Source organism: Hirundo rustica, chromosome 22 (assembly GCF_015227805.2).
Source record: "Hirundo rustica isolate bHirRus1 chromosome 22, bHirRus1.pri.v3, whole genome shotgun sequence".
In the NCBI taxonomy this organism is placed as follows: Eukaryota; Metazoa; Chordata; class Aves; order Passeriformes; family Hirundinidae; genus Hirundo; species Hirundo rustica.
Genome location: NC_053471.1, coordinates 4,409,865 through 4,434,787, shown reverse-complemented (window position 1 = coordinate 4,434,787; position 24,923 = coordinate 4,409,865). Strand labels below are relative to the sequence as shown.

Genomic DNA, 24,923 nt, shown 5'->3' with positions numbered 1-24,923 from the left:
TTCCCACTTTTTTTTATTTTTTTCATCTCTCCTTTCCCTCTGACAACTCCTTTTAAAGTCCAAGCCAAATTACTCTCAGGAGAGACATCTCCACTGACACAGAGCCAGCCTGAGCAGAGAGCACAGGCAGAAATTCCATGTCAGCTCCAAGTCAGAGTCCTGCTAATAATTACACTGGATTTTCTGATGGGTTTTTTCTTCCTGTGGCATCTCTGGGTTTTTTTGCTGTTGGTGCTAAATATCTGATGTCAGCCTTTACCTGCCCAGCAAAACAGGGGTGGGTGGTTTTGTGATTGAAGTTGTTGCTGAGTCCTGGATGTGGAGGGACTTAATTCTGGTTTTAACTGTGAATAAAGAGATTTAATTGAGCTGGAGATGCCTTTTGTGGTAATAACATCCCCAGGTGTGGGGATGTGGGGAGCTGTGGGGAGCCGAGCCTTCCAGGAGTGGGGTGAATCCCTCTGTGCTTCCATCTGGGATCTTTAGTTTGCCCATTCCCAATTTTTTTTTGCCTCCATTTTCCTTCTCCACCTGTCCTAGAGCACAGGGTGTTTTTCGGCTCTCCAAAAGAACACAGAAAAACCGATGCTCCGTGAGCATCCCAGGAGCATTTTCAAACTGGAATATCTCTTTTTCTTCTTTTTTTTTCACTTACTGACAAAGACTTGTAAACAGTTGGTTTGCAGAATTTCGCCAGAGGAAATTTCTGATTTCCTTCTGGTCTGAACTGGAAGAAGATGTGGTAAAAGGTTTCAGTTTGTTTTTCCGGAGTTTTCTCAGCTGGGGGGAGGGAAGAGAGACTTAAAATATTTTTTCTGTGTGTGAACGTTTGACAGAAGAAAGAACAGATACTGCAGATAGTGCTGGGTGACTGCTGCTGCGCTCCTCGGCGCTTTCAAGCTGTGAAATAACTTTGGTAGAGACCATCAGCGAGGAGTGCGAGCGTGTGAACCTGATCTTTAATTAGAGGCGTTGGCCACCGAGGGCTGAGCTGGCCCCGGAGCTGCCCTGGCTCTGGAACTGGTCCTGCAGCGCTCTGAGAGCAGCTGATCACCCCGTTTATTCCCTTTGCAGAGGCTCCTGGTGGGTGCCAGCGGAGGGATGAGGGGTGGCAGGGCTCCGTCCCCATTTCTGGGCTCTGGGCCGTGGTGCCGGGCTCTGTTTGTGGAGGGCAGTGAGTTTGTGTGAGAACAGCAGCTCAGGTTCTCAGGCTCTCCCAGCACCCCTTTTTCTCTCGTTTTTGATCTGTCAGATTTCACACCCCCAGCTTGGGTTTTAATGCCCCACGCAGATAAAACCACAGAGTTTCAGGTGATTTCGAGCTATGGCAAAACCTCCTCCCGAGGCTCAGCTGGTGAGCAGGACCCTGCAAAATGAATTTGAGCTGAGTTCTTGGCTTTCCCCGAGCTCCCTGCCCAGGGCAGTGGTTTGGAATTAAATGATCCTTAAGGCCCCTTCCATCCTAAGCCATTCCTTGGCCCTAAGTGTCCACTCAAACAATCCTCAGAGATGAAAGAGACCATCTCTAAGATACAGCTGTGAAATAAAAAACCTTATTTGTGTGTCCTGGATTTGCCACCCCGTGTTCCCAGGGCCACTGAATGTCACCGATTGCTGGGAGCTTTGTGGGCTGCTGGTTCCTCAAACTCTGCCCAAACTCTTCAGTGGCTTCAGACCAGCTGAGCATCGACAATTTGTCTCATTTGCTTTTCCAAACAGTTTTTCTGGAAGCTGCTGTCACTTGGTGTCTGGGTGTGTCCCTACTCGAGGGGCTGGCTTGGCTGGGCCACTCGAATTGGGGTCAAAAAAAGCCAAGAGAAGCTCTTTGTCTCACCAGCTTTAGGCAGTCTGGGTGTCCCTGGAGCTCTCTGAGGTAGAACAGGAGTTACTGATATTTTAGCATAAGTGAACTCAGTAGTGTTTCAGCCACATGAAGAACAGGTTTTATTGTTGGGTTTTTTTAATTAAAACTTCCAAACTATGCAGAATTCTTGTGCCATCAATGGCTACCTCAGACCTTTGGTGCTGCCAGTAGATGACCAAAGGAGTCTAGAAATTTCCAGGGTCCATTTAGGGATGAGTGAATGACCCTGAGTGTTCCCAGGCAGAGGATGAAGAAACTGAGCACAGCCATGTTTTTTTCTCACACCAGCTCTGTCCCAAACACGTTCTGGGAGAAATCGCAGCATTTCAGTGACTCCCAGTGCCGTGTTCTGACAGGAAGGAAGAAGCCCAGTACTTATGGTGGGATTTTCCCTCATCCCTTTTCAGCCAGGGAGCTGGAGAAGGAAGGATTGGTGGTGGGGATGAGGCCAGGAAATGTCTGCTGGGACCAGTGCAGGGATCTGGGAGCTGTCCTAGTGCTTCTGGCAGGTTCTGGTCTTCCCAGGAGCTCAGAGCTGGGAGCCAGAGTCTGAACTGGACCTGTTCCCCTGAGGTTTCCCAGCCCAGCCTTAGGCTCGACTTGTTGCTGTCATCACTGTCATCCAGTTTAATTTTTCCTCTCCTTTGTTTTCCCACCTTTTTCTCTTTTTTTCTGCATCTTGAAATAGATGGAAAAATATAATCGTATGCCACGAGATTCTGGGAGAATTAATTGCTAGTAAAAGCACGTTAAGAGCTTTTGATGACTGAAGTAATTTGCACTGACACAGGGGCTGGTCGGGGTAGAGGGAAATCTGAATCTCAGGAAAAAAGGAGTTTCTGGAGCAGGGAGGCCCACTCGGGAGCAGAGCAGAGCCTTGCTATGCCAGAACTCAAAGGGCTTCTCCTTGTTTTCAGGGTGCCCTGTGTCATTTTCAAAACGTGCTTTTCTGAGTGAATTACAAACCTGATCATCCCAAAGGTTGTTCTGGAATGCTGAGCATCTCCTCTGGTTCTGTCACCAAACTCCACTGCCTTGAGAGAGGAGAAGTCTCTTCCTGGCAAACCAGTCACTTTCTTTGGACTGCAACCCCTTAAATAACTTTTTTTTTTTTTTTTTTTTTTTTCCCCCACACCTGGACTTTAAATATCTGAGGGGTTTTATTTTGAAGGATTCCTCTTTTTCACAGCAGCCAAATTGTATCTCACCTTCAGCCACACAGATGTGGCCGGTGAATTTCTCAGGCTGTACTCAGATAAATGAAAGCAGTGCATTGGGTAAAGCTTTTTTCTTTAAATAGAATCTCACAGCTCTGTGAAAAGTGACCTGGTTTGAGAGTTTATTGAAAAGTTTATAATTAAAAATTACCCCGCATGAAAGGATGAGACAGATGATGTGAAGATGGAGCAGTTAAGGACCTTGCCATAAAAATCAGTGCAGTTTGGAGGAGTTCCCTGCTTTGATTACTTGAGCTGTGGTACCAGAGCCGTGTTTTCCAGAATATTTGTGGTCCTGAAACTTTTACTCACGCACCACTCTGAGGTGTGTCCCTGGAGGTTCTGCCAGCCAGGACCTTCAGATAATGGCTGAGAGCTGATTTTATCCTTGTCATAAACCTCTTTATCAATCCTATCTATCACCCACATTTCTCCTTCCCATTTCTTGTTTGGAGCTGTGCCCTGCAGACCCTTTTCCTCCCTTTCTCCCCTCTGTAGCTGCCATTTGGCCCCAGCTGACCCCTTTCCTGTCCGGTTCTCCCACAGGTTCCCGATGCTCTGGGCACTGAGAAGTTCTGCGGCGACGCCGGCCAGGGCGGGGCTGGGAACTGGCTGAAGTACATCCGAGTGTCCTGCTCCTGCGACGAGCAGAACCTGGCTGTGTGCCACATCAACGAGCAGGTAACATCCCTGGGGCTGCTGGGCTCCCCTGGCACCCAGCACGGCCTGGGGCTCGGCACAGGGTGCTGGGCAGTGGCAGCACCCAGGGGAGCTGAGCGAGGGCTGGGTCAGCCCTGGGATGAGCTGAATCCTCCAGATTTATGGTCCTGTCACCCACTCAGGATCCTGTCCCCGACTCGTGATCCCATCCCTGACTTGTGATCCTTTCCCTGATTCAGGATCCAGCCCCTGGCTCAGGATCCTGCCCCGACTTGTGATCCTGTTCCAGACTCAGGATCCTGTCCCTGACTCAGGATTCTGTCCTAATTCAGGATTCAGTCCTTGACTCAGGATCCTGTCCCTGATTTGTGATCCCATCCCTAACTCAGGATCCAGCCCCTGACCCAGGATCCGCTTCTTGATTCAGGACCCTGTCCCTGACTCAAAATCCAGCCCCAGACTCAGGATCCAGTCCTTGATTCATAATCCCATCCTTGACTCAGGATCCAGCCCCTGACTCTGTTGGTGGTAGAGAAAATCCTGTGAAACCCAGGTTATGGCACCAAACCCCTCTGGGACAGCTGGAAACCAGCACTGGAAATGGGAACCATGGAAATTGTGTCCAGGGAGGGTGGGGAAGGTGATTCTGGGGTGGAAATTCAGTTTTTGTCTGTTTTTAAGAGGCGAGTGGGAGATGGTTTGGAGTCTGCTGAGGAGAAAGTTGAAATCTCCTAGGCAGGCTACAGCAATGCTGGTGAAGCAGTCCCTGGTGGGGGTTTATAAGGAATTAATAGGATTTTGAAGATGTTGGCAAAGTTCCTTGACCCAAAAATGGATTGAAGACGAGCAATTTACATTGTGAGCTTCACAAACCAGCAGTGAGTACAACTCAAATAGAAGTTACTGCTCAGACTTAACCTAAAAGAGAAATATTGTCTTAGCAGGCAGGAGGCAGATTTGGGGCTGTCAAGATCTTTTTGGGATGTTTCCCCAAAAGGGGACGTCTCAGGAGACACCTCAAATCCTTCCCAGAGTAAATCCCAAAGATAATTTCCAATCTGTGTGGATTCCTATCTCCTGCTGTCTCTCGGTGCTGCTGGTTTTAACTTCATTTATTGCACCAGGGGATGCATTTTTCCCTAACACAAAGCAGGACAAAAGTTTGATCATTCCCCTCCAGGCAGCAGGAAAAAGTTTGGGGTTGTTCACAAGCACCCACAGAAAATAAAAACTTTTGCAATGAATGATTGCCCTCTAAATGACCAAGCAGCACTGCGGTGATAAGGGCCAGGAGAAGATTTTCATCAAAATAATTTTATTTTCAGGGGAAAAAAAGCTTTTTTTTATGTGGGGAGATGGTCTTTGAATGTGTGTGTGTGTCCCCTTCTGTTCTTCTTTAGTCCTGTAACCTGGGAACAGTCCCAGGAATGCACAGAGAATTTTCCTGGATTTTAGTGAGGAAATTTACAGCAAATTCCGGACCACTCAATTATTTCCACCCCCTCATTAACAGATTATAATATATATAAAGTGTATTTATTCCTCTATTTAGAAAAAAGGTTAATTGAGATGTTACATTCACTATTTTTCAATTATGAAGCCGATTTTCCCATGTAGAATATCAGCCAGTTTTCTTTATATGTACTCATGCTGGAGAGGTATTTGAGAAGAAGATCCTTGATTGTTGGAGATAATTGTGATTCTGAAGAAGGACTGGAAAAATTCATTGATAAATTATATCATTTACTAAAAGGGAAATGATTTCTTTTTTCCTGTTGTTACTCCTGCCTTGAAAAGGAAAAACACTTGAGCAGTTCAAGAGTCTGAAATACTAAACAGAATCTACGTAATAATATATTTATCATATATAATCATTATAATTATTTATTATTTATAATATATAATCATTATATTCAAGGCCATTGATATAATTGTTATATATTAATAATAGTCAGGGTGACAGCTGCCTGTTTTTAGTTGGGGTGCAGATTTGGGGGGGGAAAATAAGGAGTAACAGGAGACAGGAAAAAAAATCAGGCCTCTATTTTATCAGCCAGTGTGAGGTGCGAGTGCAATGCAGAGATTTTGGGTTTATTTTACAGAGGTTTGGGAACTCCAGTCAGGATTCCCAAGTATGTCACGAAGAGCCTTAAAGAGAGGAAATCAGAATCAATGTGGCTGAGTAGAAACAAAGGGGAGACAATTCCAAGGGAGGAAAAACACAGGAACAAAAGCAAAATGCGCAGCCCTGTCCTGGCTGGACATTCACAGGGCCAAATTTTTGTGTCCAGAGCTGGATACACGGACAGATCTGAGGGAGCAGGAGGGACAAATCCTCACTGGGCTGCCCGTGGAGTGAGTTATTGGTGAGGCAAGGACACAAAGAACCTTTTTTCAGGCTGGGTTTGAGTTTTTGAGCTCCTCTGCTGCCGCTGATGTGTTTGTGGGTGGGTTTTTGATCTTCAGGGGAACACAGCAGCCGCCCTCTCCCCTTTTAATGCTCTTTTTTTCCACCTGAAGTACAAACGTGTGGAAGCTCAGATGAATCCCTGCAGCAGGGAAACGGGGCTGGTTCTTAGGAAGGGCCCTAATAAATGAGGTAGTTATGGGCTGGGCTTTTCCCCCTCACTGTTCCATCTCCATCCCTTGCCGTGACTCTGGGAACGGTTAAACCTCATTCCCAGTTCTGCTCCAGGACTCTTTCTCAGCAGGAAGATGAGGTGGTGCTGGGCTCTGAGTGAGAGCAGCCCCAGAGTGTGGGTGTTGTGGTCGATATTTTGGTGATTGTACCAAACTGTTCTGTCCTAGCAGCAAAATTAGACAGCCAGAGCCTGATTTCTGCTGCCCTGAGTTCACATCCACAGCAGATCCCCGGCTGGAACGGGATTCCTCTGAGTTACTTCTACTTTCCCTTTCTGTTTGTTTGTTTTGGTTGTTGGTTTGTTTTGGGGGGTGTTGAAGTTTTTTTATGGGGTTTTTTTGAGGTTTTTTGCTTTCCTTCTATTTTTTTTCTTTCCTCACCACCCCGTGCCCAGAATAATTTTGATCAAACTCAAGAAAAGGAGTATTCTCAGTACCACGCAACCCTACTTATCCCGTTAACTATTTAGTGTCAAACAAAGCTGGCAATTTGGAGAGCTGCCCGTGCTGTGGTGGGAAACACGAAATGATCAAGCGTGGAACTTTTCTATAAACAACCAGAATTGATTTATGAATGTAAATCTTCCGCTGGATTAGTAAATTTGAGCTTTTTCAGTGCACGACAGAAAAAATAATTTAAAAAAAAAGAAAAAGGCTTTGATGAGCCCAGACTATCAGTAGCATGACTGAAAGATGAAGTTAATTATCATAATGAAATGTTTGATGAAATTAATGTGACTCCAGCAGAATCCAACTTTTCCCTGATCATTAAAGGAGCCTGTCCTATATTTCTGGACGTTTTGAAAACAAGGAGCTACTTTGTTCTGAGAACAAACAGGACAGGAAAAGGAGCTAAAGGGTGAGACCAGGGCAGTGTCAGCCCTTGGCAGGGGAATTCTGAAGGATTTTTCCCCCTGTAAAATCTGTGAATCTATCTCTGAACTTGATGGACCTTTTAGATCACGGCTGATGTTTTAGTGCTGGTTTGGGTTGCCAGCTGCACAAGAAACATTATTAATGTTAATACCTGTTAATACCTACTTTATTTTAGTTTAGTTTAGTTTAGTCTAGTTTAGTTTAGTTTACTTTAATTTTTTTCCTCTTGGCTTGGCCCATCTTGAGTTTTGTTTATCCCAATCAGTCCTGAGCTCTGGGCTCACTCCTAGACTGCATTTTGGGGTTTTTTTCAGGCACTTTTCCTGCTAAGCTCGGTGTGGTTTGGCCCTGGGAAGAGCTTTTCTTGTAGAACAAGAAGGGAGGAGCACTGAAGTGCAAATGAAAAAGACAATGAGAAAAAGGAAAATTTTAGACGGCTTTTTATTTTGCAGTGGAATCCCCAGAAATTAACTCCCCGGGCCGGGTGGAGCAGGGGTCTCTCAGAACCGCTCTCACCTGTGCACAGGTGTGTGTCCTGTGTCAGCCTGGCGCTGCTCAGGGCTTTCCACCTGAGGTCTGGGGAGATGCCCAGATCCTGCCCACACCAAATCCCATTTTTGGACTCTCATCTGGACGAGGACAGGCGTGTCTGCGCTGGCAGAACTGTCCGCAAACCAGTGGAAAACCCTGGTGGAATTACAGCGAGGGTTCTGGCAGGCGCAGGGATGGGTGTCAGGGCAGCTGGGGGCATTTTACCAACGGCCAGCAGCGGGATCTCATTTCCCATCCCAAATCTTTGTGTTTGTGACCTTCCCTGCTCTGAAACCCGCGGTGAGGGATGGCCGGGCAGTGCTGGGTGCTCAGGCACCGATACTTGGGTGAGCTCGCTGCGGGGAGGCCGGGAGGGAGGGAGGGACGGCAAACAGCCGGGGAGGAACGGGATGCACCGGAGCTCCCGAAAAGGGCTGTGCAGAGTGTTCGGTAAGGGATGCACCGGAGCTCCCGAAAAGGTCTGTGCAGAGTGTTCGGTAAGGGATGCACCGGAGCTCCCCAAAAAGGGCTGTACAGAGCGTTCGGTAAGGGATGCACCGGAGCTCCCCAAAAAGGGCTGTGCAGGGTGTTCGGTAAGGGATGCACCAGAGCTCCCAAAAAGGGCTGTACAGAGCGTTTGGTAAGGGATGCACCGGAGCTCCCCAAAAAGGGCTGTACAGAGCGTTCGGTAAGGGCTGTACCCCGGTCAGGGCAGTGTCACAGAGCTCGGTTATGGCTGCACCCGAGCTCCCGGTAAAGGCTGTACCGGGTGCTCGGTGAAGGCTGTACCGGGTGCTCGGTGAGGGCTGTACCGGGTGCTCGGTGAGGGCTGTACCAGGTGCTCGGTGAGGGCTGTACCGGGTGCTCGGTAAAAGCTGTACCGGGTGCTCGGTGAAAGCTGTACCGGGTGCTCGGTAAAGGCTGTACAGGGTGCTCGGTGAGGGCTGTACCGGGTGCTCGGTAAAGGCTGTACCGGGTGCTCGGTGAGGGCTGTACCGGGTGCTCGGTGAAAGCTGTACCGGGTGCTCGGTAAAGGCTGTACCGGGTGCTCGGTGAGGGCTGTACCGGGTGCTCGGTAGGGTCTCTACCCCGCTCAGGGCAGCGTCACAGCACCCGGTACCGCATCTCCCGGTCGGGGCCGCCCCGCAGCACGCGGTGACCGCTCCTGTGGGCGGCTGTGACTCCGTCTGCCCCGGCCTTGGAGCTGCTGCACACACACGGCCCGGCTGCCCTTCTTCCCTTCCCTCCCCTCCCGTTCCCTCCTCTTCCCTTCCCTCCCCCCGACCGGCCCGACCGCCGGCACCGGAGCAGCGCAGCGGCCGCGGGACAGGAGCGAGCAGGTCAGGGGAACCCGGCCCGGCCCGGCCCGGCTCGGCCCGGCTCGGCTCGGCCCGCTCCGTTCACATTGCCCGGGACCGGCTCCGAGGGAGCGGCGGGGTCCCCGCGGCGGTGCGGGGCCGGTGACGGGCGGCGTCTGCCACCTGCTGGGGCGGGCAGGGGCCGCGCTCCCGGATAAACTGATCCCCGTCCCGATCCCAATCCCCATCCCGATCCCAATCCCCATCCTCATCCCGATCCCCATCCTCATCCCGATCCCCATCCCGATCCAAATCCGGATCCCAATGCTCATCCCCATCCCGGTCCCGGTCCCGGCAGCTGCAGGAGCGCTCCCCACCGGTAACTTTTCCTCGGTGTGTCCCGGGGAGAGGTGGGAGCCCCGGTAGGGCCGCTGGGAGCGGCATCGGGAGGCGCCGGGCAGCGGCAGGGGCGGCGGAGCGTGTTAATTACCCCGAGGGATGGGGACCGGCTCCGTTCGTAATTATCCCGCGGGATGGGGACCGGCTTCTCTCGGGGAGCTGCGGGCGCTCCTGGGGTAACCGGAGCGGTGACTGGGGCGGATCGCGGGCTGATCGCTCGGGTGCTTCCTGACCTCGGTGTGGAGGGAAAGTTCTGAGCGGTAACCGCGCTCCACGGTGGCTCTGGGAACGATGTCCCCTGTCCCCGAAACTCTGGGAGGGATATGATATCCTGTGTCCCGGCAGCTCTGGGAGCGATGTCTCCTGTCCCTGAAATTTTGGGAGCGATGTCCCTCGTCCCTGCAGCTCTGGGAGGGATGTCCCATGTCCCTGCAGCTCTCAGAGGGATATCCTGTGCCCCTGCTGCTCTAGGAGGGATGTTCCATGTCCCTGCAGCTCTCAGAGGGATATCCTGTGTCCCTGCTGCTCTAGGAGGGATGTCCCATGTCCCTGCAGCTCTCAGAGGGATATCCTGTGTCCCTGCTGCTCTAGGAGGGATGTTCCCCGTCCCTGCAGCCGCCCGTCCCTGGAATCTCATCCCTCTCCCTGTTGTCACATCTCGCTGCAGCTCCGGGTTGGGCAGGACAATTTTGGGAGCACCCCGGGCAGCTGCTGCTCCCACCGGGCCTGGGGCGTCTGCCAAAGCCTCGTGTTCCGTGCCAGGGAGGGAGGGAAAGGGACTCTAGGAAGAGAAATGCATCGTGGTGACACAATTAATGCAACCCAGGCAGGAATTTAGGAGCTGTGTTCCTTCCCCACAAACACAGGCTGGCAGAGGCAGAGTGACAGCAAATTTAGGGAATTGTTCTGGGTGAAATGTGGTTTTTACCCTGAAAAGGAATTTCTTGGATTGCTGTTAAACGCAGTGCTAAAAAAACCCTGGCAGTCAGTAACTGTGATCAGGTGAATTCTCAGGGTACTGTGTTAGGACAAGGTTCTGTGTACCCCCAAAATTTGGGGAAAAAACGGAGGACACTGAATCTCCTCAGGATAAAAGCCATGGAGCTCCTGGAGCAGGCACACAGGAGGGAATGAGGCCACAGGGACCTGCTCAGGTGCGACCCAGCTGTCACTGGACCCACTGCCCTGGTTCCTGGGGGGTTTGAACACTGAAGATGAGGTGTGTGGGCTCTGCCCTTGTCTGAATCCTGTTTCTGTTTTGGGGTTTTCTCCTGGTGCAATGACAAAGGTCCAGGAGATGAACAGAGCTGTGCTCAGGACGTTTTGGAAGGTCCAAGGTGCTCAGGCAGGAGCTCAGAATGTGGGTGAACTGCTCACTTGGAGGGGTTCACGTCTGTGTTTAGGGCTCAGGTCTAGGCAGTTGGGCAGAATAATCGACAAAATAGTTCTGTGGAGATGTGACCTTTCGGCTCTAATCATGAGGGCAATTTTGGCTCAGAGAGCAGAGCCTTAAAGGTGACAATCCCATCAGTTCAATCTTCCCTTCACTGTGACAAACACACCGAGCTCATAGGAGGACAGGAAAAAAAAAAAAAATGGGAAGATTTGTTGTAATTTGAGGGAGAGAGGTTGCTGCCCAAAATATTTTTCTATTGTCCAAGCCCTGTGAAACTCTGACACCCAAAGAGTCAAATAAAGGCAGGAAAATGATTATCCCAATTATCCCAAACTAAAGGACAGCCTCTCCTGTTAGCTGGAGTAATTTGGGTTATTTGATAAAGTATAAAACACAAGCCATGGCGTATTTAATGTGTCTGCTCTGTTTGTGATTCCCAGGTCTATTATAAAGTTATTAAGGAGATTGAGCCGGGAGAAGAGCTCCTGGTGTGCCTGAAGGAAGGAGGTTATTCCCTGGGGAACATGGCACCCAGCATGGAAGGTAAGGCCTCCCCAGGAGCTTCTGCTCCTCTCTGCAGCACCCCTGGCACTGCTGGGACCCTCAGCCAGGGCAGGACTGGGACAAAACCTGAGCCAGGACCTTCCCCTTCCGTCGCTGTCTGCATTTTGTGCTCATTTTCACTCTTTCCCTGGGGAGAGAGGCTCAGTCCACAATACTGAGTTTGTATCAGCCTCAAGGAGCTTCGTTTCCTTCTCTTTGCGGGTTTGGATATGACCAGAGGTGCCTTTGGGTGTTATAAAAATGGCCAAACCATCCCAAGACGTGGAAAACCCCAGCCTGCTGAGATTTGGGGAATCTGGAAAAGGAGGGTCCAGGCAGGGGGTTGAAGAGTCATCACTCAAATGATCATTGCTGGAATAAAGACACCTCATCTTTCTCTGCAGCAGCTGTGAGCAGGTAGCAGGACACATGCATGGAGTGTTCTGCAATTCCAGGAGTGCTCCCAGCACTGATTTTCCTCTCTTAGGATGCTTTTTCCCACATTCATCCAAGACTGACAATATGGATGCTGTGCAAGGAAGTGATCTCTGAGGAAAACTGGGAAGGATGTGCCCAACATCATTATTCAATGATTTATTTCTATCAGCACATTCTCATTTACCAGGTGTTTTTAAGTTAGTAGTTGGAAAAAAATTCTCCATAAAATTAATTCATGGAATTGGAGTTCTCTCTGGGCCTCCCACAATGCATTTATTTTCTTTTACCTGTATATAAGTATAATTTCTGATGCAAATTTACAGTCAAAGCCTGCACAATTAGCTTCCAATATTTCTGGAAAACAGGACAGTTTGAGGATTTGTGCTTCTAGAAGTTCGTTTGCTGAAGGGCTGGTGGTGACGTGTGGTATTTTACTGCCTCACACATAACAAGTTTGGGACTATTTTTTCACTGCTCTCCCCCCACAAAAAAAAGAAAAAAAAAAGTTAATGATTTCCTCAAGACCAACACACGGAGATGAATAATTTCTGCCTTTTTTTTTTTTTTTTTTTTTAATGTCAAGGAGAAATCTGAATGAAAACTCACCGCTGTTCTGCATTTCAGTTTCTAACAGGCTTTTACGTGAACAAGCAAAAAGTGCTCCTTGTTTTCCATCTCTGTCATTATGGAACATTTATCTGGATCTTCCTGGTAACGTCTAGTGCTTTTGCTGCATAATTGCTGTCAAATTATGCCGGGCCAGCATTAAATATTTGACTCCTTAATACTTTTTACTTTCAGCAGGGCTATCTTCCTGCTGCCTCGCACCCCCAGCTCACTTCGGAATTAACGGGAGAGAAAATGCAAAATTGTTCCGCACAAAGATAATTATCATAAAAATCTTTCCTCCCAACCCCAGCCAAACACAGCAGACCCCTTATCACTGCAGGAATTTTGAGTAGGGCACTTGAACTCCTTTGAGATTCGAGTCTGGTAGATTAGCATGTAGATGCCACATAATTGTGTTCCCCTTGGTTTCTCTGAAAGCTATTAGGCGCTGATTTATTTTTCTGCTACATTCCTGCTTTGTCCTGAGTGTTACTGATGGAACTTCAGATAGGCACATATAACCGTGGATTTGACAAACACGACACACGGAGAGCAGGCAGCAATTTCGGCGTAGCTGGGGTTGTTCTTTTCTTCGCAGCCCCTTCTCCCTGTCACACACCGAGGCAGTTACCTTTGTGAAGGGCAGTATTTTCGTTTGTGATGCTTAAAGAAAGGGAGAAACTTTAATGAGGAGTTGTTTTCCTAGGGCGACCTTTTTATTTTTGGTACTTGCAGGCAGAAAAAAAAAAAAAAAAAAGGAACAGTTGAACCAACCTGGAGTCTGGAAAGCGGGTGTTTGATACAGACACAAAAACAATGCCAGGGCTCGGCTCAGCCCTGAGCCTCTGCGCTGCTTTAGGTTTCAGTTTTGCAGGGGATGGTCTGGTCCTAAGCCAGGGTCAGGTCCTTCCCCTGCAGGGTATTTATTGAGCAGTCTGGTCTGGGACCTGCTGGAGCTCGGAATGCCAGGGGAATGGGGGTGGATATGGAGAAGTCAGCATGGAATGATTTGGGCTGAAAGGGACCTGAAGGATGATCTTATCCCACCTCCCACTACCCCAGGCTGCTCCAATCCCTCTCCAACCCGGCCTTGGACAATTCCAGGGATCCAGGAACAGCCACAGCTGCTCTCCCACCTGATCAGTTTTTCCTCTCTTTGGCCGGTCTGAGCATCAAAACAGGATTTATAGCCAGTGGCAACATGAATAACACGTGGCTACAAGGCTTTTAATCACATTTTTGTCAGCTCTCTAAGTCTCCTTTCAACACAAATTTCTTTTTCCAAACACAAATAACTCTGAAGCACAGGAACTGCTTTTCCTACCCTCCACCTTTCCCACCTGTGGAAAAGCTGCTGCGCTTGATGTCCTCTTGTACCGTGTGTGACTCGGGCGAGATCTGGCAAAGGACGAGGTGAACTAGGAGCAAAATATTGTCTCCAAAATATTCTCGAGGCAATTAACGTATTTCACCTCCTTCCGTGCTCTGTAGGCTCAGAGAAAGGACAGAAATGTGTCATTGCCATTGTAAGAGCAGCGGGGCAGTGTCAGGATGTGCTGTGGGAGGGGAGTCACTCACACAGCTTTAGCCAGGTGGGGAGGAGATCACTCTCCGTGGCTGCTCTTCAAAACCCAGAGAGGATTTCTGCTTCCTAGAGGAGAGCTTGGGTGAAACAAGCTGCAATTAATCATGTAAATCTCAGACTGAAGCAGGAAGAATTCCACCCGGAATTGCGGAAGGAATTCTGTTGCGTTTTCTCTGAAGTCAAAAGAAGGGGGGGAAAAAAAAAATCTGTTTCCTCCATTCCAAGTGTTTTCAGGTCCAGTGGTTTGCCAGGTGGAGCTTGAGGGGTGCTGGGAGTTTGGTAGGAGCTTGTCAAGAGGGGAAGGGACCAGGGGCTCCCCAGCCTGGAGGATTTCAGTTGCTCCTCCAAAAATTCCTTCCTGGTTAAGCCACTGCTGCATTTACAGGAGACCAAAGAGAGGAAACGTTGGCTCTGAGGTAGAGAAACATCTCACCAGAGCAGTTCCACGTCTCTGGAGTTTGATGCTACACTTTTTTCTCTTTTTTTTTTTTTTTTTTTTTTCTTCTTTTCACTCATAAAATGTAGTTTGGATTATTTTAATGGTAGGCGGTGCAGCAGCTCTCAGTACTGCTGTTATTGGTGTCCTGATTTCCAGTTTTCCCTCCCCAGGGACATAAAACACATGAGATACACGTTGGTCCTGTTCTACAAAATGCAGTAAAGAGAATTTCTCTGAGGAGCAGAGCAGGGGGCCTGACCCACCTCATGGTGAGGCTGCTGCCAGCAATTTCAGAGTGTATAAAGTCCCAAAATTAACTCTTTCTTCCCTCGGGTCTTCTTATTTTAATCAAAATCCCTTTGTTGACTGGCTGGACTTTATTTCTTTTTGCACCCCTCTGCTGTGCAGCTGGGGAGATGCTCCTGCATCCCTGTGGGATCATCCCTGCCAGGTGTGTGTGTCCCTGGGAGCCCTGGGCTGGCTGCTGGGATGCCCAGCAGGGCTGAGCTGGCTGAGTTCTGGTGATACTTTCTTTTTCAGCTGCGTTTGACCTTCCCCGTGTCGATATTTTCCATGTAGGTGTGCAGAGTGTGCAGAGGGTTTCCTCTGCCCACATCGCTGCTGCAGCAGCCTCTGTGACCTTGCCTTGCTCGGTTTTAAACTCAGTTTTAAGCAGAGAAAGGGAGATGGGAGGTGAGTGCCCAGGTGGGGACACGGAGGTGTCTGGGTGTGGCGCTGAGCGTGCTTCCACTCCTGTCACACTCATAACAAAATTACCCCTGATTTATATAAAACACCATTCCAGCCCTAAAGCTCAGCCTAAGTGCTTGCAGTTGTGCAAAATTCGGTATAAACAAGTGCAAGGGGGGGACTTTAAAGCAAAGCTTTACTCAAGGGTCGAGGATTTTGTCCCGAGAACGTGAGCGTGGCCACATCCCACCCCAAAATCCCCTGTCCCCGGAGCAGGGACTGGACCAGCTCCACGGCAGCATTGCCTTTGGCTGCAGCTCTCAGGATATTCCCACTCCTCCCTCGGAGATAATGCGCTCACCACAGGCTGCTCCTTCTGGGAGTGAAGTTATCAGGAAAAGAGAACCAGGCAGAGCGGTGGAGCGTGGAGGAAGAGGGTAGGGGAGGACAGGGAAACGCGGCTCCAGTGACTCAGAGGGGGCTGGAAAGCTTCTGTTCCAGGGTGGAGAAACCCAGAGCTATCCCCACTCCCTCGCAGAGCTTGTTCTCCTGGAAAATTTACAGCTCCGAGCTGATTGTTTGGCTTGGCACCACGGTCAGGATGCTGCCTTGTAAACTTAATAATAGATGCCCTCTTTTTAATTTGTTTGACCTTGACTACAGTAATTTATTATGTGCATTAGAACTTCTAAAATAAATAAATAAATTTTTAAAAAGCAAAGAGCACAGCAACAAAGCCTTTGGCTCCCTGCTCTTCCTTCCATGGTGCTCTGGGCTGGGACTACTGAGCTCCTGCAGTCGAAAATTAAGAGGAGAACATTAGACAGACAATTTCTTAGAAAGAAGCTCCTCCAGGTTTGTGCTGTGGCAGTTTGCTTTTCTCACTATCTGTGTTTATATGAGTCTGGCTCGTTCCTTTTTCCCTGGCAGCCCCTTCTGAGGAAAACTCCTCGTTCATAATTCCAAACCCCCTCCTTGCAGACGTGAGCAGCGCTCCGCAATGAACACAGAATTTTGTGTGTCCCCCAGTCCCTGTAGGTCTCTCCACCCCAGCAGAGGCCAAGACACAAAGAAAACAAGATCTCCTCTGGTTGTGTGATCTAATTTTTTTTTTTTTCTCTTAATGCTTAAAGTGAAAGCAGCTGCTGGCACAGCCTCCCTTGGGTTCTCTCCCCTCTCACTTGCAAATTCTCTCTTTGTTTGTTTGTTTGCTGGGCTCGGGGCACTTTGCCTCCTCTCTGGGTCCGCCAGCGCAGGCTGGTGGCGTTTCCTGGGGCAGGGCTGACCATGGGCTGGTGTGTGTGTTGCAGAGGAGCCCTCGTTCCGCTGTGAGGACTGCGATGAGTTGTTCCAGTCCAAGCTGGACCTGCGGCGCCACAAGAAGTACGGCTGCAGCGCCGTGGGCGCCCTGTACGAGAGCCTCAGCGACGAGATCAAGCAGGAGAGCCTCGGAGATGGACAGGTCTACGAGTGCAAGGACTGTGAGAGGATGTTCCCCAACAAATACAGGTACCCACAGAGGGCCAGACCCTCCTCTGGCCTCCCCTCCTCGTCCTGGCCAAAGGGGGATGATGAGCAGCTGGGGAGGACTGAAGGGATCAGCCTTTCTCCGTGGAAACCTTTCCTTCTTCCATAGACACCTTTCCTTCCTCCATAGGCTTTAGGAATACTCCTTTTGGGATCAACCATTACTTTCTCCATAGAATTTCAGAATGTTCTTTTTTGGATAAACCTTTCCTTCCTCCATAGACATCTTTCCTTTCTCTATAGCACTTCAGAATGCTCCTTTTGGGATAAACCATTCCTTCCTCCACAGGCTTTAGGAATGTTCTTTTGCCATCAACCTTTCCTTTTTCCATAGAGACCTTTCCTTCTTCCATAGAGACCTTTCCTTCTTCCATAGAGACCTTTCCTTCTTCCATAGGCTTTAGGAATGTTCTTTTGGGATCAACCTTTCCTTTTTCCATAGAAAACTTTACTTCCTCCATAGGCTTTAGGAATGTTCCTTTTGGGATAAACCTTTCCTTTTTCCATAGAAAATTTACTTCCTCCATAGGCTTTAGGAATGTTCCTTTTGGGATCAACCTTTCCTTTCTCCATAACATTCCAGAATGTTCTTTTTGGGATAAACCTTTCCTTCCTCCACAGGCTTTAGGAAGGCTCCTTTTGGGATCAGCCTTTCCTTTCCCTACAGGGTTTAGGAATGTTCCCTTCGGGACCCCCTGTAGCTGTTGGGCAGTGTTTTATTCCACCTTGATTTCACAGACTGGTGCTTTTCACTGCCCGCTGGTAGAAGCACCCAAGGGTTGTTGGTGGGAAGTTTAAGGGGTTCTTTTCGGAGACACCTCTGTGGGATCTTTCCAACATCTGCTCTCTTGTGCTCTCATTCTGAAGGAAAATAACACCAATATTAGTTCAGTCAAAATGTGCACAAAGGCTTCTTCTAAATTTAATTCTTGGTCATTTGAGAGGAGTGGGTTTAAAGAGGTGTTGATGCCCTAAGAACCCATAGTACAGCCAAAAACTGTTTGATCTGGAAGGAACAATTTAAAAATTCTATTCTAATCAAATTTTTAATCTTCTTCGTGTCCACCAAATGTTCTTGTGATAGCAGTGTGAAAAGGGAAAAAAAAAAATTGAATATTCCCCATTTCATTTTTTAATTTGCAACCATTAATCAGTTATTATGATTATATGGAAACTCTAAACAAGAATTAAACTTCTCTTAAAAAGTGAAAATATTTTAACTCAGGTTTTAACTGAAAATCTGAATTTTTTTAAAGCAGAATGCAGTAGTAATGAAATGCAGCTTTAAAGCAGCGATCTCTGAGCTATCTAATTCATTGGCAAAGTGAGACTCAAATAGTTAATCATTAGGAGCCAGCTTTAAAAGTCGAGGGGTTTTTTTAATCACTTTAAGATTGTGTTTATTTGCATCCTAAGCCTTGATAAAAGCCTTTATAAAATTCTATAAAAGCAGAGTTTTCTGTGTTTACCGGAGGCTGAAGTTCTCACATTCTCATTTCTTTTGCCTTCTTGGGTGAACAAACCCCGTGCACCACAAGATTTGTTATAAAACTGTGAGAGCTGGCAATCCCTTCTCAGAGCAAAAACCTCGAGGTGAGAGCCCGTGTAAGGCCTGTTTCACTTCAGGTTAACATTTAGAACCCTGCACTTGTCACTTTGAACTTAATTACATCGATACTTTCAGCTCTTTGATCTGGGTGAGGAAGTGAGGGGGGAAAAAAATCTATTTTAAAAAAATGCAGAGAAAGGCGAAGCCTACAGAGTATTCCCAGTACCTGCGTGGAAAAGAGCTTGGGAGTTGTAGAATCTGGGATGGATCCTGGGATTCCTGTGCAGGATCCTCTTGGCCCAGTGTGGCATCTTTACCCCTCACTCCTGTCTCTACGTTGGGTACTCTTATTAGGAATAAGAGCCCATAATTTTTCTTAATTATTTTACCTGACGAGACAAGGAGAACTTCCTTCAAATGCTTTCAATATTACAGATTTAGCAAAAGCTCCAATTCTTTTATCTATCAGTGTCAGGAGCTCTCTCATCTTGAGCTTCCAGCGCTCCCTATTTTTTATGTTAACTAGGAAATAACCTTTTGAAATGTTTGAAATGTTGTGCCCTCTGTGTATTCCTGCCTCCCCAGGGGTCTGAACTGGCACTGGGGCCTTGGGATTTTGCCTTTTAAACCCAATATTTTGGGATAAGTAATATAAAGGTGATTTTTTTTTTTTTGACAAAGGAAAAGAGAGTCAGCAGCATCCCCGTACAACCTTTGACACGGTGGTGGATTGGTGGGGTGGGGAGGAAATGTCCACATCAATCTGCCAAGTTTAAAGTCACTAAAACACAAAATAAACCCGCTCAGAGTGCCTGGATGGTCTTAGAATTTTTCGAAGTGAATACAGATGAAATCAAGGATGCCACTGGGGACCTGAAATTGAGCATTTAGCAGCTGACTAAATAAATAAATGTTTTGCTAATCCCAGTAGGTACTTGCCTCTAAACAGCATATTAGCTTGTCCATATTTGCTCGAAATAAACTCATAAATCACAGTTAACAGGAGCGTATTTTTGGATGTGCATATGAAAGGTTTGTGTTACTTTGTGTGTGTTAAAAATCTGCTCGTTTCAAGAGCACCATTTCTTGAGCAAGACGAGTATTGCTGCTTTCAAGGAGTGGGTTGGCAGTTTATGAGGGGCATGCCCATGAATATGAATTATCTGGCTGGGATCAGGGCTGGTGCTCCAAGGGAGGAGTTTTGGGTGTTGAGTGACCAAGGCTGACAGGATTCCTGGGATCCTGAACCCCTCAGCTCGCTGGGAGTACCCAGGGAATATTTTCCCTGTGGCATTTAATGAAGACTGTCAGGATTTCCCAGCAGTGTTCAGCTTCAATGTTTCTGTAAAAATACAGCCACGCTTTAAAGTTCTGTAGGAATTGTTTAATATCCGTGTGTAGGGTGTCAGGCAGGAGCAGATTCCATGTGAGCTGGTGGGTTTTTTTTTTTAGAACTCACAGTAAGAGTAGTGTTTGTAACTCCTGTTAACCTGCCCCAAAGGAAGCAAAGGATGCAGGTTTCCTTCCCTTGTTTCTCAGGGCTGGCCTGAGAGGTGCAGAATTCCCAATCCAAGAAGTGCAGGATTCCCAGACTGAGAGGAACAGGATTCTTGGCCTGAAATGTGCAGGATTCCTGACCTGAGAGATGCAGGATTCCCAGACCGAGAAGTGCAGGATTCCTGGCCATAGAAGTGCAGGATTCCTGGCCTCCAAGATGCCAGGGCTGAGAGGAGCAGGATTTCTGTCCGGGAGGTGCAGGATTCCCAGCCTAAAAGGAACTGGATCCCTGGCCTGAGAGGTGCAGGATTCCTAGCCTGAGAGGTGCAGGATTCCTGGCATGAGAGATGCAGGATTTCTGCCTAAGATGTACAGGATTCCTGGCCTGAAAGAAACAGAATTTCTGACCATAGAGATGCAGAATTCCTGGCATAAGATATGCAATATTTCTGGCCTGAGTGGAGCAGGATTCCCAGCCTGAGATGTGCAGGATTTCTGTCTGAGAGGTGCAGGATTCCTGGGCAGGGAGGTGCAGGTTTCCCGTGGCACACTGGCCAGCAGCCACTCGGGATTGCCATCATCCCCCCCCAGTCTGGAGACGCTGCCAGCTGGCAGAAGGAGAAATTGCTGAGTGAAGTAACTGAAGATGTCTGACATTTAGAAGTGAAACGTGTTTGCACCTTATCGTGTTTCTTCCCAACGGTGAGTCCCTGTGTTCTGGGAAGCCGTGGGCAGGGTGCCCGTGGAAATGGACACGTGAGAGCCTCAGCAGCAGCAAACATCTTTCCTTTCCCCAGGGGGATGCCACAGAAGTTTTGGTCACAAAGTGCCCATTTTCCCCCTCGAGAACCTGCAGGCTCAGTGCTGAGTTTACTTTTCTTTTTGCCCCTGAGAACAGACTCAGGTTTTAATAAGGAATAGCGTAAAACACAGCATCATTTTAAAGCAGAACAGGGCATCTTCCACCCATGAAATAAATATCAAAAACCTCAAATGGTGTTTGGGTGTCATTGCCCTTCTCACAGTCGATGAATCCCTTCCTGCTCTGAGGCACCAGGTGACTGGAAACCGCCCAGGCCCCACAGCTGGTTCTCTGTCACCATCCCTGTCACCTCTCTGGGTCTCAGACCTGCCTCGGCGCCTCCTTTCAGCCTGTGTCTCTTTCCCAGCCTGGAGCAGCACATGGTGATCCACACCGAGGAGAGGGAGTACAAGTGTGACCAGTGTCCCAAGGCTTTCAACTGGAAATCCAACCTGATTCGTCACCAAATGTCTCACGACAGTGGGAAACGGTTTGAATGTGAAAATTGTGTTAAGGTACAGTGAGGACAGGGTCACCCTGGGGGGCTTCACCTGGGGGAGGACGCCGGCATTTGGGGAAAAGGGTGCAGGACGCAGCATCTGTGAGAGGGTTCTCCTGAGGGAGGGCACTGGGATTTGGGGAAAAGGGTGCAGGACACAGCGTCCATGAGAGGGTTCTCCTGAGGGAGGGCACTGGGATTTGGGGAAAAGGGTGCAGGACACAGCATCTGTGAGAGGATTCTCCTGAGGGAGGGCATCGGGATTTGGGGAAAAGGGTGCAGGACAGTGTCTGTAGGGGGAGTTACCTGGAGAGGGCATGGGACCTGGGCGAGGGTGGCACAGGATGGGTGGCCCATGCTGGCCCAGAGCAGGGTGATACAGGGAGAGGTGATCCCGCTGTCCCTGTCCCAGGGAGAAGAGGTGTCCTCACTGTCCTGGGAGTCTCTCTTGGGGTCTGGAGCTCAACCCTCTCGCAACCCACTCCCCTTTGGCCATTCCCAGCTGGGTACTGGGGTGGTGGTGAGGGCTGTGCTGGGCAGGTGTGGGTGAACAAAGACCTGTATAACCATGAGCACCACACGCTCAAGGAGGTACCACAGACTTGTCAAACCGTGAGCACCACACACTCAGAGACGTACCACAGACCTGTTCATCCATGAGCTCCGCACACTCAAGGAGGTACAATAGACCTGTGAAACCATGAGCTCCACACACTCAGGGATGTGCCACAGACCTGTAAAACCATGAGCACCACACACTTGAGGAGGTGCCACAGCCTGGCAGAGCTTCCTCATGACCCGTTCTCACCTGCCCACCCCGCGCTCCTCAAGCCATGAGCAGCACTGAAAAAAAAAAAAAACCAAAAAAACCTAACAAAATAACTTTTTCACGCGTCGGCTCTTGTCCTCATGCTATTCCCCTCCTCCTGAAGGCATTTTCCCCCGCAGGTGTTTACGGACCCCAGCAACCTCCAGCGGCACATCCGCTCACAGCACGTGGGGGCGCGGGCCCACGCCTGCCCCGACTGCGGCAAGACCTTCGCCACCTCCTCGGGCCTCAAGCAGCACAAGCACATCCACAGCACTGTCAAACCTTTCATATGTAAGTTGTCACGGCCCTCACCAGCCCGGCGCTGGCTGTAATTGCAGGGTTCCTGCGGGGGCCCCCCAGCCCTGCCATCCCCGGCTGTTGTAATTTTATAGCTCAGAGCACAAGATGATTTTTTTTCTTCTTTTTTCTTTTTTTTTTTTTCTTTTTTTTTTTTTCCTGCATGCTCCCCTGTTTTTTCAGTAAACATTCGTGGCACTTTTTGACTTTCTTGACAAGTTAAAAGCCGAGTCTCTCAGCGGTCACAGCGATGCCGTTTTTCTCATATCTTTTATTTCTCTCATCTTTTTTTTTTTTTTTTTTTTTTTTTTTTTGCCTTAATCGCTTTTGAATGTTCCTGTTGGTGGCATAAATAAATAGCTGGCACAGCCTGATCGAAATGTTTTGCAGGGGTGCCTCAAATCCTGGAGCTGTTGTAAGGAACTTGGAATAATCACAGAAATGAGAATGTGTTTTTTTTTAAAAAGGAAGGTTTTTTTTCTTCTTTATTTACTGCATGTTTCATCTAGATAATACTGGGAGCCAAATAAACAGCAGATGAACTGTGTCCTCAGTGCTCTCCTCGGTGGGATATTTCCAGAAGGGCATTTTCCCTGGAGAGCCACCCATCTCACTCCCTGTCATTCCCGGGGCTGTACATTTTTTTAATTGACACAGCACCTATTGGGTTTGGACGACTGTGCAGGGAGGTGGATGGTGTCACAACAAAGCTCCAGGAACTTTAGGGATCACTTCCTGACACTTCAGAACACGTCGCTCAGGCACGGGCCGGGATCTGGGTTTGATTCCAGGCTTTGATGTTAGGGTAGGGAAGCCACTGAGCCCACTCCTGCCTTTTTACTTTTCCCTGTTGGAATAATGGGAACAGCATGCAGGAATATCCTGGGAGACTCATTTCATTAGTGTCCCGAGATAATCAGTGCCCTGAGATGATCAGCTGGGTGTCAGCACAGGAAGAAGAAACGCTCCTCTCGCTCATTTTGCTGCAATCTTTCACTGGGCACATGAAAGGGATAATTTGACTCCCAGGGTTGCTGCAGGGAGATGAGGGATTTCTCCTCATAATCTCCTCACTCTCACCTCATCAGAATTAGGGAGCTGTCAGACCAAATCAGGTGTGGAACAACTGCAGCGGGATTCTGCCCGGTCAGGTTGTTTTGTCCATCAATGTGGAACCCATTAACAACTTCAAATCCACGCGGCTGGATTCACAAGGAAGCCGGTTCTTTTTTCCCCCCTGTTCGGGGCAAGAAAACTGTTTGTGTTTAATTTTTTACAATATTATATTTGGCTTTCAAAAGACCCCAAACCTGTAACTTTATAACTGCAGGAATCAGGAGGGCAGGAGAGGCCGTTCCACGTGGAATTACCAAATCACTGGATAATCGGAGATTTAACAGAATTTTTCCCGTTTTCCGTATTTTAGAAGGACGATGGGAGCTCCCAGAGCTCTAGAACTTCTCTTTAGGGAATGATGTGCAGTATTTATATATCTAGCAAAAATTCCTGGGGTGAAAAATGGAAGATTCCTGGAATCACAGAATGGTTATAGTTGGAAAAGCCCTCTGAGATCAACAAGTCCAACCCCTAACCCTGCACTGCTGTGTTCACCAGTAAACCACGTTCCTAAGTGCCACATCCACAGATTTTTTCTTTTTTACCAGTTCCAGGAAAGGTGATTACTGATTCCCTTGGGGAAAAAAAAAAAAAAAAAAACAAACAAAAAAAAAACTTAATAGATTATCACAGAAATAAAATTCAGTAGTGCTGAATTTTCATGGAAAATAAATTCAGTAGTGCTTCCTTCCAAAAGAACTCTGTTTGGATATTGTTTAAGAAAACCCTTTAAAACTGAGCAAAAAAAGTAAAACAAACCCTTTCTTTGCAAGTCTTGCTGCTACTTGCAGCAGCCATAAAACTCTGTGCGTGCCCTGAGAGCAGTTCAGGAGACCTGATCCGAGATTTTAAACTGTGATTGCCAAAAATTAGTATTGGCTCAAACAGCCAAACTCCTGTGTTTGACTTTCTTGTCCTGTTTGTGTCTCCCTGCAGCTCGGGGCTCTGTCAGGGCCCAACAATGAAATACTCTGGGGCCAGACAGTGCAGCCTAAATTTACAGTGCAGTCAGAAAGCAGAGCCTTCAGTGATACTCCTTTGGATTTTGGGGTGCTCATCGGAACTGAAATGTCAAATTCACTAAATTTTATCCATCTCTGCTTCGAATTTCAATTGAAATTTATAATATAATTATATTTTCAGAGCCGCTAGTGAAATACTCTCCCACCAGTCATTCAATATTCAAGCACTGAAGTAAATCTTAAAGATTTAGGAAAGATTTAGGAGAAAATACAGGGGAAATCATGCTCACAGGAAGCTTTCAGTAAAGCCTGGAGGAAGGAAGGAGCATGAGCAGTCCCTGAGCTGGAGTGTCAGAACTTGGATTCGTGTCCTTGCCTGTCCAGCCCCAAACAACGTCCTTCCCCTGCTTTGTCTCGGTTTCCCTGCTCACAAAAGGGTGATAACAGCAGTTCCCCGGGGGAAGGAGTGTGTTAATTCACCACCACATTTATTCCCATGTTGAAAGAGGCACCAGATAATAAAAAAGCCACAGCGTTTTGATGTGTAGAAAAGTTTGGTGTGGGATTTCTGTCTGGCTTTGCCCCGTTTCTTCCACAGCAGCAAAGTCTGGAGGTGAAGAGGGGTCATAAAAATCCGTGTTTTGAAAGCTTGGTATTTACAGGTCGTTAAAGAAAACG

General features: G+C 48.2%; 1 protein-coding gene across 1 annotated transcript in view; it reads left to right on the top strand.

Annotated features, from left to right (window-relative positions):
- PRDM16 (PR/SET domain 16) overlaps window positions 1-24,923 on the top strand; it is a 278,206-nt gene that overhangs the window by 226,474 nt on the left and 26,809 nt on the right. The window contains exons 3-7 of the mRNA XM_058423363.1: window positions 3,628-3,762; window positions 11,322-11,424; window positions 16,496-16,694; window positions 20,928-21,075; window positions 22,008-22,161. Of these exons, the coding sequence (XP_058279346.1) occupies window positions 3,628-3,762; window positions 11,322-11,424; window positions 16,496-16,694; window positions 20,928-21,075; window positions 22,008-22,161 (739 nt within the window). The remainder of the gene's footprint in view (window positions 1-3,627; window positions 3,763-11,321; window positions 11,425-16,495; window positions 16,695-20,927; window positions 21,076-22,007; window positions 22,162-24,923) is intronic.